General features: G+C 43.2%; 1 protein-coding gene across 3 annotated transcripts in view; it reads right to left on the bottom strand.

Moving 5' to 3' along the window:
• FRMD4A (FERM domain containing 4A) overlaps window positions 1–17,026 on the bottom strand; it is a 350,418-nt gene extending 333,392 nt beyond the window's left edge. Inside the window, exons 1-2 of one of the 3 annotated variants that reach the window (XM_084517308.1) lie at window positions 15,775–17,026; window positions 15,541–15,675 (exon numbers count right to left, since the gene is read on the bottom strand). In XM_084517308.1, coding sequence (XP_084373434.1) covers window positions 15,541–15,585 — 45 coding nt within the window. In that variant the 5' untranslated portion in view covers window positions 15,586–15,675; window positions 15,775–17,026. The remainder of the gene's footprint in view (window positions 1–15,540; window positions 15,676–15,774) is intronic. The other 2 variants (XM_084517305.1, XM_084517306.1) reach the window with 2 other exon arrangements.
• Between the last annotated feature and the right edge of the window lie 545 nt (window positions 17,027–17,571).

Here is a 17,571-nt window from a genome sequence, read left to right as displayed (position 1 = left end):
TAACATCTCTGGAATTGGGAAGCTGTGACAACCCACCCTCATGCAAGAGGCTCCAACCCTATTTATTGTGACATTTGGACCCATGTCCAACTTTCCATACCATTCAGGCACACACAGTCCCATTTCCCAACCAGTTCTCAAGCACTGGCAGCCCTGTGGTCCCCATGAATGTCCCTTGAAGTGGGACAGCAGAGAAGAGAGAGATATCTCCTGGCGGAGCTTGGACTTGTGCCGTCTGGTGTGTAAGGTGTATCAAAACACTAAAAACTCCTCAGTTTTTACTCTGGGTGCAGGGGAAGCTTTTCAGCTGTTACCTTGTCCTCTAGGCTTGCTGGTCTTTCCGTCTGTTCCAGTATGATCCCACTGGTACCAGTCAGCTGGCAGGCTCCAAACACCACCATCCTCAAACAGCCCCCCTGGCTTAGCCCCAGGCCAGAACGGGGCTGTGAACAGACCCGTAATTGTTCAAATATTCCCAGCATGAAGCAAATTTTACATGAATATTTCATACAGGCAATTTTCAGTGGAGAGTAGCAATTTAGTTAAATCTGCTCTACCCAGAAGTTGCCACCTGGGCTGGCCACCAGAAATTACAGAAATAGCGTCGGTCTTCCCAACACAAGATGGATGATTTATCCATAGTTTAATATTCTCCTCTCCTGTTTTTACTGCAGGCAGCAGCATTCTCTGCTGTTGACACTTCAATCCAGATGAGTTTTAATTCTGTTCAGCTACACAAACATACACACTTGTTCCTCCAGCAGTCAGCAACAAAAGCAAAACAGACTCAACTTTTATAAGCATCAAGCACAGCCCACATACTCGAGTTACATAAAAATGTTTGGCACAGTACAAAATTTATGGCAACCCTTTTAGTACGAGATGCATCACAGCAAAATCTTGCTTTGACTAACTGTTTGATATTCTCATGTAGCCATTACTGCTAACAGGATTCATAAGTCACATTCCTTTAGCATACGTAACTTTAAAGAGGACCATTCATATCATATTTAAATCTTACTATAAATTTCCCTAAAGGAAAAACCTGCAGAGGATGCAGTCATCCTTACCCACCAAGGGAAACAAAAGTCCAATTTACAATATTCCAAAAGATTTGGACTCAAGGATGAAAAGGAAATATTTTTATTTTTTTAAATGATATTTGTGGAGTTTCTGTTAAAATAAAATAAACTTTGTACCTCCAATAAGAATCCAGATGCTGTGCCAATGCAAACACACTGACAGCATGGTGGCAGATAGAGGTATGACTGGGAGCAAGGGAGTACGTTTCAGGTGATCCTGGCTGATTGCTGGGATGTAGAGAGGGAAATAAGAGTGGTGAATTCCCAGCAGGAAGCTGATTCATCTTCCTAAGGGGAAAGAAAGAAAATCTATCTACCACTGCCACCGATGTCCCATCCTGTGCTAAAAATGCAGGCGTACCTTCCAACCTTGACACTTCTGCTATCTTAGATGATGGCATGAAGAGTACAAAAGGGGATAAGCCCACCATAACTGCCAGAGCTGAAGCAGCTGAGGTTGCTGTTCCTCAGCAGATACCTAGAAGTTAAATTTTATCTGCTGCAAAGCAAAGGAAAATAAATTCACCCAAACTGTCACGGAAGAGCATGAAGAACAGGCAGGGAGCATCCACAAGGCCACATATGGCACCTCAGCTGGGAAACCAATACCTCCCACACTGGCTTGATCCCTTGAATGACAAAGATCATCCCACTCCACATTCCCTCCAAGCTTAATGTTCAGATAGAGTTACTTTCCCTTCTGTCCCATGAAGACTTTTGCCCCTGCTAGAAGAGGTTGTTTTTAAGAAAGAAGGCAGAGACCTCCCAGGACAGGAGAAACATCTTTTTTCAGCTTCCTAGCAAAGTCCTTCACACTGCTAATGGAAGATTCCAAAAATAAACCTTCCCCCAAACTGCAATATTAATATGCAGAATCAAAAATAAAGTTTGTTTCATAAGAGGACTGCATCCTGAGATATTTCACATTGGGTTTTAGACAGGAATACTGCCAAACCCGACTTAACCCAAAGAGGGAGTCAAGGATCTAATCCGACCCCTCTTCCACACACCAGTTTCGGACACAGCACAGCTCGCACTTGCTGCTTACCAGCGGGACACCTTCAGGTAACTCGATTCTGGCAATAGCACTTTTTCTAATCACAGCAGCCTCCCTCACCAGACATTGTGCCCTGGAAGCCCTGGATGTGGTTGTTCACACCGTGGTGCCTTCGTAAATGCTGCAGCTCATAGCTGTTCTGTATAGGAATACAGGATAAAAATTAAGACCCTTTATGTGAAGTTTTGAACGCTGCTCCAAGGGGAAGCTGCTTTCTCACTTAGACTGGCAGAACCAGAATTGAAACTAATAAAGCTGTGGTGGAAGGAGAGATGGGAAACAAGTGAGGAGGAGAGAAAATGTGTCTCTTCCAGGTCCTTTCAGCCTGATGCCTGGAGGATAGAGGAAGTAACTAGTCGCTTAGATTGCTCACACAATGTCTTTTTTGGAAATTCAGTGGAAATCACAAGCTACACCTTGTTAACATACAAATAAACTGAGCAGAGATAAGGGAGGGCCAAAACAATTTGAAAAGCCTCTGGTGGCCCTGTCACCTGCATGGGACCTCTTCAGAGGACTAAAGCATCTCCTCTGAATGGCTATCAGGCATGGTCCAGTATCCCCAAACACATTGCTTTGTTACCATGGTGGGACTTTTGAAGAACGAAACCTCCATCACTGGATCTCCTACACCTGCAGGGACATGAGCTTTGAGGAGAATCCATACCTAGGTGTCCCAGAGCACATTCGTCTCTCCTTCCAGAGCTGGACCACAAGGAGAGGAAGGATCCAGAAGGCAAATTGCCATGCCCCTAAGCGTCCTGGTTCTGGAAGCTCTCAGCTGGGCGGCAGTGGTCCACATCTTTGCACCCTGGATGAGTTCTCCACCTCTCCTAGAACCTGTTTTATGCAAACACACATGCAGTGCTGGAGCTGCGTTGGACTCCCCCTGCATTCCTACTCTGCTCTCGTAGTCATCTGTGTTACTGGAAGGAAAGCAGGCCCACATATTCAAGTCATTTTTAGTGAGTTGTGAAACAGTTAAGTATCCAATGAAAATGAATTTTGACCCTTTGTAATTATAATAAACATTGAAAAGTATTGTTGAAGTTTGACTTTCAAGCAAGCAAATTAAACAGTGACAGAAAATGCATTTTGGTGACACTCTGTGCAAATAGGAACTGAACACTTCAGCCAGTCAGTGACTGATATTCAAAACCATTTTCTCTATGGCTGATTTGCTTACCTGTAGTACAGGTGACTAAGAGAACACTGAGTGTTTAAGTTGAAGGGGTAGCAGTGAGACAACTGGTGCTGAGTTAGCAGGTGGATGTCACACAGGAGATGCTCAGCCTGCTCCTCCCAAGGTCTGGGATCCCAGCTCCATGCTGCCTCCATTTCTGTGCAAGCTTCCAGCTCCCTTTAATCACCGCTGTGTCCCCTCTGCTTATCCCTCTCTATCAGGCAGTCTCCTCATTTCCTTCCCAGAAAGTATGGACCTTATCACCTAAAGATGAGCCTTTATACTACAAGCATATCCAAAAGCTTGTTAGAGGAATTAGAGAAAGATACTGGAAGTCAGAAATTAAAACAATCACACAAGCAACAATATGAAGTTTCTCTCCTTCATACGTCATCACTCCACATTCCCCAAGTAAACCTCAACAAGAAGATATATGGGTAAAATTAACCATTCATTGTGCTTTAGCTGCATTTCTGCTTGTTTATCCCAAGAAGCACCCATCATGGCTGTGATTAAATGTTTTGTGGAGAAGTTCCTCTCCTTGAACAGAACAGGCTTGATCTGCAGTTTCCTGCAGCCCCATTTCCTTTGATTTCATACCACCTCCCCAAATCCTTCCCCACACCCCTTGCTTTCCTTCTTCAGCATCCTTAGGCCCTCACTTGGTCCTCTGCTTATGCTGCCCCCTGAGTTAAGGTCATCGCAAGCCATAACCATCAGCCACAATGTCCTTTAGGTACAATTATGCTGCTATCAATAAATTCACTGAAATATGAGAGCAAGTGCTCAGCCCTGAGAAGACGCAGGGGATCCTCTTACATTATTCTGGGTGCCATGTACAGGCAATGGCTTGTGAAAAGGGAACAAGTTGCAAGAAAATGGACCTTGGTTTCTCCGAGTGCCTGGAGAACTGACTTCAGATTTTTCCTGGCTCAGGAAATGATTGCTCTCCACATCACTTGCAATGCAGTTGGATTCAGACCCGTATCACCAATTTTGCCTCCCTTTGAAGCTGAATGCAAAGCCCTGGACAATCACTGCTGCTCCACAGTGAGTTTAACTGATGTGAGTAAAAGCCACTGCTGTCAAAAAGAAAGGCAGCAGTTTAAAATAGAGCTGCTAACCTCCTGCCCTTGCAGTTACTGGTCACATTTCCTTTTCTTTCAGGATGAACAGATTCAGGCCTAGAGTACTTGCAGAAGGAAAATCTTAGAAGCCAGTCATACTTAAAATTAAGATCAAGATTTTAGCAAATGCATTCCCTTTAAGTAACAGCAGTCCAAAAAATAAAGTAACACATCTCTCTTTTTGCATGTGTTCAAAATTCACTACTGTGTTTTTTACCTCTATTTTTTAATTTAAATAGTCTTTGCTGTGGAGAAAAGAGCCCCTCTGATGTTACAGTTGACCTCTGCGTTGACTCTACATAATTTTCTTTTCTCTGAAGAATGTTCCCAGCCCTGTGAAAGATGTAAAAATAAATCCAACCCTTTTCTGTAATCTTAGAAGCATCCTACATTTATATCAGTGTACAATGGTAAACAGATTTGTGATCAGCATGTTAATTTTTCCCAACAAGCTTTATTGTATTAAACCGTGGTTCTTCAGGAATAAGACACCTCCCCCCCCCCCCCTCCTTTGAAAACTTGCTCCTAAGTCACCAGACTCCTGTAAGATTTTGGTTTAGCTAAATGTAAATTATCTTTTAATGAATCCACCTTCCGAGTATTAGGGAGGTAGTTATACTTCTGGTAGGGAACACGTGAGGAGGAAAATTCTCACATGGGTATTTAGGATCATACTGTATAAACAATTACAGCATTCAATGTCTGCAAAAAATCAAGTGGCAAATCAGCAGTGAATATCAATTATACATCTGCTGCATCGCAGAGGCAGATGGCACTTTAATTGTACATCAGAAACATTATGGACAATTTTCCCCAACCCAGCCTCATTGAAATAGTGGTTTTAACACCTAAAATATCAAGGCAGGCTATGCAACGCAATGACTCATCACTAAGAATTCATTTCTTTTTGAAAATAAATATTCCACCAGTAAACCACTAATCATCTGCAAGATTTGTAACTCTCAGGCAGCAAATCCTGCTATCTTGATGTAGGTAAGGACTCATATTGATGAAAAGCAATAGGGCGACTGCACGGGTCACATCACTCAGCTCAGAGTGTGAAATTGTCTAAGTGCAGAATTTGGAAGAAATGTCACAGAGATAAGTAGAATAATATGGATTTACACTCCCTTCCCCACTTGATTGTAAGAGAACAAAGATCAAATCCTCCTTCTTCAGGCAGGAATAGTTTTCTGCAATGGTTCAAGTTTTATGGAACTTAAAGAGACTCAATACTACAACTATTGACCATGGAGAAATCAATTGACATGAGACTATGTATGGAAAGAATGACTCTGGCTAGCCAGAGGCAGTTGTATTAATGAACAAATACCCAAAGTGTTGCGAATGCCTACTTAATTAAAGATTATTAAAAATTAAAATTGACTATTCTCTTACTCAGAGATGACAATTTATTATTCTGTGTGTATACACTTTGACAATAAAGCTACCCCTGCTTTATTACAGACAGCCAATCATGCAGAGTTCAAAGAGAATTTGTTTTTTACTCCCATTATATACAGAACTCCTGTGCTTCTCTTTGTTTGTTTGTTTGCTTTTGGTTGGTTGCTTGGATTTTATTTTGTTTTGTTTTGTTTTTGTCATTTATTCACACTCATTAGTTTGCACACTCATGCAATCTTAAAAATGTCCAGTAAACCTCTGGCACTGGTTTACATTTCATTGTGCAAGTGAATAACACTGATTTCCTTCTCTCCTCCCCAAATGTATTTGGGGCTAGCCACAACAGACACTTTCAATCTGCAGTGTGAGCACAGATACATTTTGTTGGGAGAAATGTATGATTGCAATGCCTGAAACCTGTATTTGGAAGTGGTATCTCAGGGAAACCCCTAAACATAAACAAACCAAAACAAAACATTCAAAATAGCATCCATGGCCAAGACAGCAGACACCCTCTGGACTTCACAGCAAAGGCTTAACTCCTGCTGGTGAAACAAAGCTTCCAGAGAAATTTCATATGGATAATTCTTTAACTCCTTGAATTTAAATGATGCTTCAAAAATGGGAAGCTCCCTAAAATGATATAGGCACTATCTCTCCAAAGAAGCCTAGAAGTAATGTTGAAATAATGGCTGAGAATATTTCTGTGATAGAAAATCATTTGTGTTGGAACCAATGCAAGCAGCACATTTTTATTTTTATTGTTTTCCTCTTGCAAGGCACTGGACAGCAAAGAGGCTGTATCTGGTAGATACAGAGGAGGAAGAGAATTCAAGAGGAGCAATACATCAGAAGTAGAGGGCTCTGAACCAATAAGCTTCTGCTTAAATACTGCAGTACTGGTAATGAAAAAAAAAAAAAAAAAAAAAAAGAGAGAGAGAGAGTTTCTATAGCAATTATAAGTATAATACAGGTTTCTTCATAAGGAATTGTTTCACTCCTAACTCCAAAACAAAATTTCAAACAGGGGGAACACTGCTAGGAACTTTAGCAAGTTAAAAAACATCTCCATCATTTTTCTTGTGCCATCACTCTATCTCCTGCTGTCTCTAATTTTGTTTAATTAGAGCTGAAGTGGTTCCTTGCAATCTCATGAAAGCTTTCGAATACTGATTCAAGGACGTTGGTTTGCGTGAAATACTCACCCTTGCTTAAACATGATTAAAGAAAACAGCATTCAGCATAAACCTGTATTTAAAATAGTAAGCAAGTAGTAAGTGCTAGTGCTATTGTCTTTTTAAAGGAAGGAACTAAAATACATTTTTTATTATTCTTTTCCTTCATTAGCAGTTTCTTTGTCTTTAACTGGAAAATAAGTAGTTTTCACCCATAGCAGTCTGCCACGGGAAGAGGGACAGTAAAAAGCAAATTTCCCCAAAGCTCCTGCCAGAGCTGGAAGTTAGAAGCCCTTCTGTGGGCCGTAGGATAATGAGAAGGGTGGTTTTTATAAGGAAACTGATTTTGGTCCATCAATAAGAACTTGAAGGCAAATAAATAAGTAAATAATGAAAGAAAAAAAATCAAACCAAGCCTGAGATATCAAGGCACAAACACCACTGATCAGACACGCAGCAACAAGCTCCCTGGAGTGCGTGACTTGCTGTTAAAGAAACAAACAAAAAAAAGAGGGGTTTTTGCTCAGTCCTCGTCCCCTGGGACTACCAGCAAGTACACAACCTGTGCTGATCCTCTGGAAAGGCTGGCATTTTTAGCCCTGCAAAGCTAGATGATCATCCTCTCAAACACTTCAGCCATTTGGTCTCTGTTTTTCAGAATGTGGGCAAACTCTACTCTTCTAAAAAAATCAATGTCAGTGCAGAACAATTGAGAACAGTCTTGGCTCCCTGATCACTGAAAAGGGAACAGAATAGGGAAAATGGGTTTTTGAAGAGCTCACGCCAACTTTTTTTTTCTATTTCAATAGCTTATATAACAGCAGTAATAATGACCTTCACTAGACATTTCCTTGAGTACTAATGACCTGGGGTTAATGGCCCAAAGCATAGTTTTATGCAGTCAGCTATCACAGCCAGCAATTAATTACCAGGAAATACAATGTGCTCTGACCACTACAGCTCAATTAGCCTCATATTATTCAAAAATGAAAAACATCTCAATCTTATTTACTGTGAAGCTGTCCCAGATTTTACTTTAACATATTAGTGAGAAAAAAAAAAAAAAAAGCTAGAACCTATATTAAGCCAGACATATGTTCTACAACACTCCTCCATTAGCTTCAACCAAATTACAAATTACAGGGAGCCAAACCAGAGTGTCTTGCAATACAAGGATCATCACAGTTGGCCCACAGATGGAAAAATATTGTGGAGCAAGGCTCTGGGTGCATTCTGCTTCTGTACTAGCAAAACATCCCCAGAAACCCAGAAACAATTTTCAGCTCTCTGGTGGCTGTAAATGGGCAGAGAGAAGGGAGGCCAGAGGAGGACTCACTGCAGAGAAAAACCCTTCAGTGGCAAGGGGTGGGCAGTGGGCACTGGGGGCAGGTAAGGGAAGGGATATTCTGCTTTTACCAAGTTGCATGTTGAACAAATATATCTGTACCAGAAACAGATTTACAAAGAATGCCAGGGTAGATAATGTTTGCACCCAGCTTTATGCTCTCCTGGCTTCCTTCCATTCATTACATTTGATTATTTCAGTAACGTGCCCTGAAAACAAAGCATCTTAGTTTCAAATCTCTTTGTTCCTGGTTAGTTGTTGGAATTTTAGCATTATCACTAGTGTTTTGGAGTCTCAAAAAACTAAATCCAGACACTAGGGCTAACAGTAGGAGATGCTGTTTTTAATCTGGGGATTCCTAGCTTTAATTCCATGAAGGATGTAATAAACCACTAACATTTTGTGTATAGGTTTGTCCCTTCAGGCCAAGCCAGAAATTAGTTTAAACAAAAGAATTCATACCACTTGAAGGTGATGGTGGATTGGGGTTAGTTTGTTACTCACCGCCATTAAAACCGCTTTATGAAGTGACTGATTTCAACCCCCTTCTGCAAGTTTCTCTGCTTGTTGGTATTTAAAAAAGGGATAATTAAGGGATGTGGGGGGCAAAATGGATATAACTCCCTGAAGGGCACTGAGGAGATATTTACCTGAAGTTTGCCATTGATAGCAAGAATGGAAACACCCATTCCCTGGCAGTAATTACAGGGGTTATGTAGAACTGGGGACAGCACACTGGATAGAGAGAGCCTAAAACTTGGTCCCGTCCCCCTGCCCACCCAATATCCATCTGGGGGCTTCTGCTTTCAAGAAGACACATGGAAAGAAGTGGCTGTTGCAGTTGTTGGAGTTGATGAGTACATATGTGACCAGCCACCTGAGCACAACAGCTACAGGCGCCAAATCACAAAAATTTGCATTTTTGTGGGATTTACTGGGGAAGGATCCATGTGGGATTTGTGTAAGTCTCTGAGCCCTGATGTGCTAACCACATTAGCCTGGCGGGGGCTGGATCTTTGCCACGCTGAGAAGTTAAGAGTTCGGTAATTACGGAAGTATGACATTCATAACCAGAAGGCAAAGAACTGAATAATTGCAATTGCCCAACGTTACAAGTCCTTCCTATGTATGAGTAGCTATTCATAGCCCTGCATATTAATTATGGTAATTACAGCATTTCTAACATTTTATTTTGGTTTGATGATATCAGTCAACTTTTCCACTACATTTTATTAAAAAAAAAGTAGTGACGCTATTCTTTCATATATGTACAAAAGGAGTTGTCATCTTTAGTGATCTATTCAATGTCCTAATATATTACTTTCCCCCAACCGCAGAAAGGCTCTAATTAAACTTAATGATCATTTACTCAAATGCCCACTAATTCACTTCCACAAATAGCCATGCTCTATACCATGATACAAAAATAATAATAATAAAAATCAATGGCTGTGCATTTCTGACAAGATAATTTTCTCAGACATTCAGAATGAGCAGCTGGAATAAAAGGCACAGGAATATTTATAATGAAGAAAGAAGAAGAAAAAAAAAAAAGATAATAAACCTGTAATCCCTCTTACTCTTGTTTTAAAGTGTGGTAATAAACGGGAGAATTCAGATGTGCAAGCATTATGGTCTGCTTCTCCTACAAGATTTCAAGATTTAAAAAAAAACTTGTGTGCAGGGGAACAAGGAAGAAGCAAAGTTCTGGCATGCAGCACAGCAGAATTGAAGGGATAATGATTTTGTAGTCCTTCAGCTCAGACGGGTAAAAGGTGACAACCACCACAAGGAAGCCAAGAGCAATCCTGGGAGGTGTTTAATCTCATTCAGCTGAATGAAGTCACTGTGTTTGAAGTGTTGCTGTGAGTTTACAAAGGCACACAGTGTTGTAGTTCAGGTACAATTCAGTGCTGCAAGTTCAGATGCAACTCAGAATAACTTATCAATAAGAAATCTCTAAATTCCTGGTCTGTGGTAGCAAGCAGCCACCACGAAGGAATTGCTGCATCCTCCAAAAGAGCAACCAGCACAGCTCAGCTATTTACTGCTCATGAAGCCTATTAGAAAATGAGTGCCTTGATGAAACAAGGAAAGAGACGAGGAGGCAGGGACATCTGAAGGCACCGTTCCTCCCCCAAGTGCCACCACACATCATTGTCTCTGCTGCAGGCCTTCAGGAAAGGCTGAGGATGAAGCCCACACACCTGCATGGTAGAAATATCTACAAAAGGAGCACAGAGAGGGATGCATAATAAAAGATCTCATTTTGGATGTGAAGCTGAAGAGGGCCTGACATCAGCTGTGCGACCGATCCCTCGGGGATGGTGTAAGTCACTGCCAAGCATTCCCACTGCCAGCTGACAGGCCTCAGGGTCTCAGCCATCAAAAAGGAGCTGTGCTGTCCCCAAACCCACACAGGGGTGACAAAAGAGTGGGATTTGGTGTAGTGGAAGGAGCATGCCAGCCACAGCTTGCCTCTTATGGGCAGCACAGCCTGTAGGTGAGCCAGGAGGTTTGGAGGCCAAGAGCTTTTGCATAAAGGCAGAGATAATTTAAGGCTGAGGTGAGGCAGGCAGAAAAATGACTTCATCCCACCACTGAAACCTTGCTGCTCTCCGAAGCTTTCATCTGATCCTCCCATCCCAGCTGCATTGCTGCGGATCTGTGTGGAGGTTTGAGAGGAAGAAAATATATTGCTTTTTTTTGTTTTGTTTTGTTTTGGGGGGGAGTAGAGGGCAGAGTGTTCAGTCCTCTGTCTAAGAAAATACATGTACAGAGCTTCTATGCTCTGCTTACTTTGTTTCCCCATTTTGCCTTCACTAGAGCAGACTTAAAGCATAAAAAAGTATTTAGCAAACATGAAATATTTTATGAAATATCCAGAACATTGTCAAGTCCAACACCTCAGAATTCAACAGAGCAGGGTACTTAGTAGCATTACAGATAATATGTATGAGTATTTTTAAGGGAGATCCTACAGGGATTGGTGTAATGTTTCAGGAGAATAATCAGGTTAAAGATATTGATGTTGTTTTGAAGACTCCAGTTTAGCTTTGCTTGAGGAAGGATAACCCATACGAATCTCCTTTAAAAGGGGAACTGGAAGCACAGCACTGAACTGGGATTTTTGGCGGTTGATAGCACTCAGACACCAATTAGTTACATTAAATTAACGTGGGGTAATTTTCATATGGCCTCCTGTTGCAGGTTCTGCCTCAGACAGACATTGCAAAGCCTTCAACACAGGAAAATAAGGAAACTGAGGCAGGCAGCCCTCATCACAGGCCACCAGATTCTCATTCTTCATCACGGGCATTGTAAATATTATGGCCTGAGATAATGCCCTGAATTCCCTGTTGGCAGCCTCTTTTTCTCCTGTAGCTACAGAGATAACCAAGTCCAACGTGGTTAGGGTCACCTAGGATATCTCAGATTCACCTTTGCTCCAGCCTCAGCTTTGAATGTAATACAGACACAAAATAATAGTTTAGAGTGTGAAAGCATCACAGCGTGCTCTGGAATGAAATACTCTCCTCCAAAGACAAACAGTTAGTGTTTACTAAGTGCACCTGTTTTCTAAATTGTATGCTGTTATTTCTTGAAGGAAAAAAATTATATATACAGACCAGAGGACAAAGCTGGATCATAAACATGGGAAAGCTTCGATTTTTATGGGGAGGGTGAGAGAAACTAGCTGGGGCTAACTTTTCTGAAAACAGAAAACCATGCTGCTCTTACCTACCATTTTAAGACATTTTGGACTAATTGGCATACACCAAGCTGTATATCTTGTTCATCTGAACCTCTGTTGTCATTTAATTAGTGTTACTGTTACAACCCACAGTTGTTAGATGGTCAAATCCTTAAGATCTGTTTTTATGACAAGTGATAATGTTGTCTTGAGAGACACCAGTATCATAACTTACTGTGCTGTTAAAATCTGTACAATCAATATGTCTGCAGCTTTAAAATTTTACAACAGACTAATAACATAGACATAAAATCCTAGTAGTATTGCACTTGCTCCCATCAGCATTAATGATCTTAACAGAGCAGGTGTTTTCATGCCTAACAAGGCATGGTAGGTGCTATTGCATGCTTAGATGCTCCCTCCTCTTGGTTCACAGAAGCTAAGGAAGCCCCATTTTATTCTTTAGATAATGCTATGAGCAGAGCCACTTTGGGTATAGTTCAGCCCAATTTCCCCCATGATGAACCAAACTGTGCCCCTTGTCTCCTGTGATCTCTGCAAGGTAGAGGCAGGAGTCCTGCAAGGTCAGGCACAATCTAGAGTTACTTGCAATAAAAGTCATTCACCAGAAAGGACAAAATGTGGTTATATTTTCCAATTACAGTCTTTGTATGAAAACAACATGTTAGGAAAATACATGTCTAAGAATCAGACTCTCCTTTATTGAGACTTTTCCTGGCCTAGGAGAAAAATAAAATAAAAGAATATAAAAGAGAGAGAAAGAAGAATCATCTGAATGGTGAAAACAAGACCAAAGCCAAGACAGATTCAATCCAGATTAATCAAGGCCTTTGGATCCTCAATATTTATATCACTAAACCAAAGTCAGAGCCATCCACTTAAGGCTACAGGTTTAATGAGATTCTGCAGTGTGCTTATGGCTGCACACAGGAGCAGCTGGTCTGGGAGCTGCTTTAGCCCACTTCAGCAGCATGTGCTGGGTAGCTCATAGCAGGCACAGGCAAGCTGCTGTGAGCTGTCAGCATGGCTGGGACTTGGAAAAGCAGTGCCCTTCCTTGTGCAGCTCTCTCTGCTGGGACATGCTGATGCTAGATACCTATAGGTGGTCCTTCTATAGGAAGGAAGCCATGGAGATGCACATCTCTCTTAATTGACCAAAATGTAGTTTTGGATGAGCAAACTCCTAATTTAGGTCACTCAATTCAATGCATCTAGTTCCAGGAAAAAGTCAATTAATGGCTCTGTAACTTAGTCTCTTTACCTGCGAAGTGCTTTGCAGCATCCCATTGAGAAGAGGATATTTTAAGACTGATGCAGCACTGCCAAATGCTGCTGCCAATTACATCTCATAAAAAGCAGAGGGTCGGATGCACCTTCTGCATGCTACTGCAGGGGAAATGCTGTACTGAAATATTCCTTGATGCTAAAAGAGTTCTCTCAATGGAGAAAGCCCATCAAAGTATTAAAAGGTACTTCTGTGGACTTCCCGAAGACATCTAATCCTTTAATCTCTGGAGAGCAGCAGTTCTAGAAGAGATGCCATTATAGCTGCTCACTATGGGATGAATTATGCAAGAATTTATTATTGATTAAAGGGGAGCTGCTCAAGCATGCAACCAAAGCCAAGGCAGAGCAGAGGGGAAAGAACGAGGTTTCCATAGTTAACTAAACTAATTCATGGCCCAAGAAAATTCTAAGGCAAAAGAGGGGTTGGCAAAGTGAAGTATTTTATATACCAAATCACATTTTGGCAACCATAACAAGCTTCTAGTACCAGACCATCCTGGAGCAGAGCCCAAGGAGTTACACAAGCCCTCTCCCTCCCCAGAATTACGTCCTCACCACCTCCACCCCAACCATCCATGGGGTGGGAAACTAGAACCTCTAACCCAACCCATCTGCTGGGGGCTGGGAGGCCACAACAACCCTGTCCAGATCCATGCCCAAGGTGAGGAGACCCAAGGGGTCCAGGCTGTGGGTCAGAGCTGCAGAAAGACCCAAAACACCACAAAATGCTAACTGGGACAATGCCATGCAACCACAGAAAATCACATTTTAAAATAATTTTTTGGGGGCAGCTTGGCACTGTACCAGAGTTTGACAGGGTCAGCTCAAGGAATACGTAGGTGGGGGATGGAGAGAAAGAGAGGTTTAGCTTGAGATTAAAAGCATAATTAAAATAAAAACATATACAGCCCAAAGAATGGCAAGGGGTGGCTGGCACCCATCAATTTATCTTTAAAAGAGAAAAAGAAAGAGGTTATTTAAAATGCCAGGAAGGCCAGAGGTAAGCAGGAGGAAATAAAATGAACTTGTACAGCAGGTTAGTCCCTGGCAAGTATAAAACAAGCCATGCAGAGGTTTAATAGCATGTTTAGCATTTCGAGTAATGGACATAAAATTTGCTTTTCTCAACTTGACCTTTGTCACCAGCCCCGGGCACCATAAAGCTATTATCCTGCAGCATGCCCTTGCAAAACTCATCATGTCTCTGAGTGCTAGGGACCATTTCCTAGTGCAATCGAAAAAGAGATCAGTGATAATAATTATATATAGAGAGAATAAATATATATGCATCCATGCACACACACATGCTCTTTGCTTGTAACAGCTCTCCAGCAGAAACATTACGGTGACATTTAGGCAGAAAAGCATCCAGCAGAGATATTACACTAAAACTGTCCCTTGATGCTGCTGTATAGAAAATGGCAACAAGAGTTTAAAAAAAAAAATCAGTAAAGCTAAATAACTCTCTAATACCCCCACCAAAAGGTTTTATTTTAATTGCAGCAGGACAGGGACATGTTTCTGGACTCAGCCACGTGTTATGCTAAATAATCTTCTTTGGAATATTATAAATATGCAGAAGTTTGAGAAGTAGGTCAGTAGCTCAACACGTTGTAGCAAATACCTCAGGTAAATGCTGGTCATTACTGCAGTCTGCAGTCAGCAGCAGGGCTGACACGGTCTGCAGCGAGCCGAATGGCGATTCACTGCATCAGAGGACCGGTCCCCAAGTGACACAGCACCAAAAGCACCTGGCTGCAGCCAGTAACACGCCCGTTAGACAGAAATCAAGGTCTCTGGCTCTGCGGGTAAGTGGCCGCACAGTCAGCAAGGGCAGAAGGAGGGGAGAGAAGCAGGACGTGAGAATTCACTGATATGAGGAGCAAAATGAAATATCTACAGCTCAGGATAAACCCCGAATGTGAGCGCCAGCTGTGTCAGAAAGGAGACTTCAAACACCTGCCACGAGTGCCTTGGTCAGGACGCATTAAAACCCATCAAGGGATGAGTGCTTCCACCTGAGTCCCTCACAAAGTTCCCCAGGACCTGTAAAAGCCAAGAGGTGGCTCAGGCAAAACCCTTCTGTGGATTTTGTGCCCTGAATCTGTGCGGCGCAGCATCCCTCGCCCCCCCTCCTTCCCGAGCGGATTTCAGCAGGCACTCACCATCAGCAGGCTCAGAGCAGCCTCGGGAGCACGCTGCACGGCCATCGCCTCTCTTCCTACGTACAAATCCTCCCTGCGACGTGCTCAGCCCTCGGCCCTCCGGCACGGCACGGCATCCACAGAGCCCACGGCTGGCTGCAGGGAGAGAAACCCCAAATCGGGGTCGGAGAGCGTTCGCGAGAGGAGGGGAGGATGGATGAAGGGGGTGGGGAGGAGAGGAGGGAAGGGAATAACCTTCTCAGCCAGGGAAAGAGGCTTAAGCTAGGCCAAATTTTACACTGGAGAGAGGAGGAAAATGAAATGCAGAGCCTGCTGGAGAAACGAGATATCGGGAGCTGCAGGATATTTAAAGCTCGGATGCACGCCCGCCACAGCGAGCAGCAGCAACAGAGGACACATCAAACACCTACATGACAGGTTAGGTCCATGCCATCCTCCCCCTGCCCCAGCACACCGCAATTAACTGTTTTTAATTGCCACTCTCCTTCCTCCACCTACATCAATGCTTAAGTCGAATAAGCCTGCCGTGCCCCTGCATCTTCCTCTCTGCCCTGGCAGTGCTAGCGCAAAAGCAATGTCAAATATTGCAACGTACCGCTTCCAACAGGGGCAAACCTCTTCTCTCTTCTTGCCAAGCCCTGCTTCGCCCGCTTGTGAAAGCAGATGCCTGCATAATACAGACACGAGCAAGAGGAGCCCGACCCGGGGAGCACCTGGCGTTCACTCGACAGCAGCGATTACCTTGAGCATATTGCAGCGAGAGCCACGTTATGCACTGACCCCTTTCACCTTACCACCCAAAAAAAAAAAAAAGTCTCTTCCTCCTCCTCCTCCTCCTTTCCAGACTCAGCTCCCTGTGGAGCTAGCACACTTCCTAGAAACATGTAATTACACAGCCTGGTCTGTCAGCGTTTTGATCAGGCTGCTGGCACCGCATGGAGACGGCAGCCAGGCACCCTCCTCCCTTCCTCCCTTTCCCTCCCCTCTCAGGGTTGCATGCTGCAGAGCCAGAGCCCGGGGACAACAAACTGGGGAAATGTACCGGTTAAGATGCCCAGACAAATTAGCACCTGGTTTAAATATTAGATAGAAGGCGGATTTCTTAAAGCTTTTAGGAAAAATAAGCAGCACCCCCGTGGGAAGGCCACCACTGTCACGTCGACGTGGCAGAGTATCTGGGGATTCAGCAGAGCTGGAGCATCTGGAGCGCCCTGCCAGATCTATAGGAGTCCTGTTTTGTAGGGCTCAAAAGCATCCTCTGCTCTGCAGTGCACCAGCTCTTGCGTCACGCCTCTAAACAAGCAGAATTTGGGCTTTATTTCTTAAAATATTAGGCTTCATGTAATGCTAATGTCAACGCAGTTTCCATCTCCCACCTGCATGCTCCTCCCCTCCCCCACCATCATTTTGGAACCCAATTCAAAGTTTCAGGCAAATTCGACTGGAGAGAAACTGTCTCTGACGCACGTCATTCCTGCAAGTGCCATAGAAATTGGTACAAAAGAAAATCAAATTGCTGTCTCCATGAAGGCAGGCAGCAGTATGCCAGCCCTCGTGCTCTGCAAGCCACATCTGGCAAGTCAATTAGGGTACTGGTGTCCTTGTTTGCCCAAATCTCTCATTGCTCACCAGTCACGATGTTTTACTGATGTGGAGATATGGGAGATTTGCAGATATTACTCCAGGAAGGTCATCCAAGACTTCTGCTGCAGACCTGTGCCTCCTAGCACACTATCCCATAAGCCAGGGTGCCATCCTTCTTGCTTTGCACTGCCATATAGAGGATCTCAGTTGTTTCCATGTAAATGCAGAGGTGAGTGAGCTGCTCCCACCCTGCAAAGCTGTGCCACCAAGCCTGGGTGACACAGGGTGACCACAGGGGCTTGCTTCCCTGCCAGGTTCTCCACCAAGAGGAGTGAAACACACTTCAGTTATCTCCGCACCTGGAGGCAACTCATCCCTACTGATGCAGGATGGAGTCTCCACTTCTCAAATGCATTATAGCACCAAAGAGCTCCAGGCTTCTGCAGT

Source organism: Aythya ferina (assembly GCF_964211825.1).
Source record: "Aythya ferina genome assembly, chromosome: 1".
NCBI classification, from domain to species: domain Eukaryota; kingdom Metazoa; phylum Chordata; class Aves; order Anseriformes; family Anatidae; genus Aythya; species Aythya ferina.
Note: the sequence above shows the minus strand (reverse complement) of the source record. Positions and strands in the feature narration are given on the sequence as shown.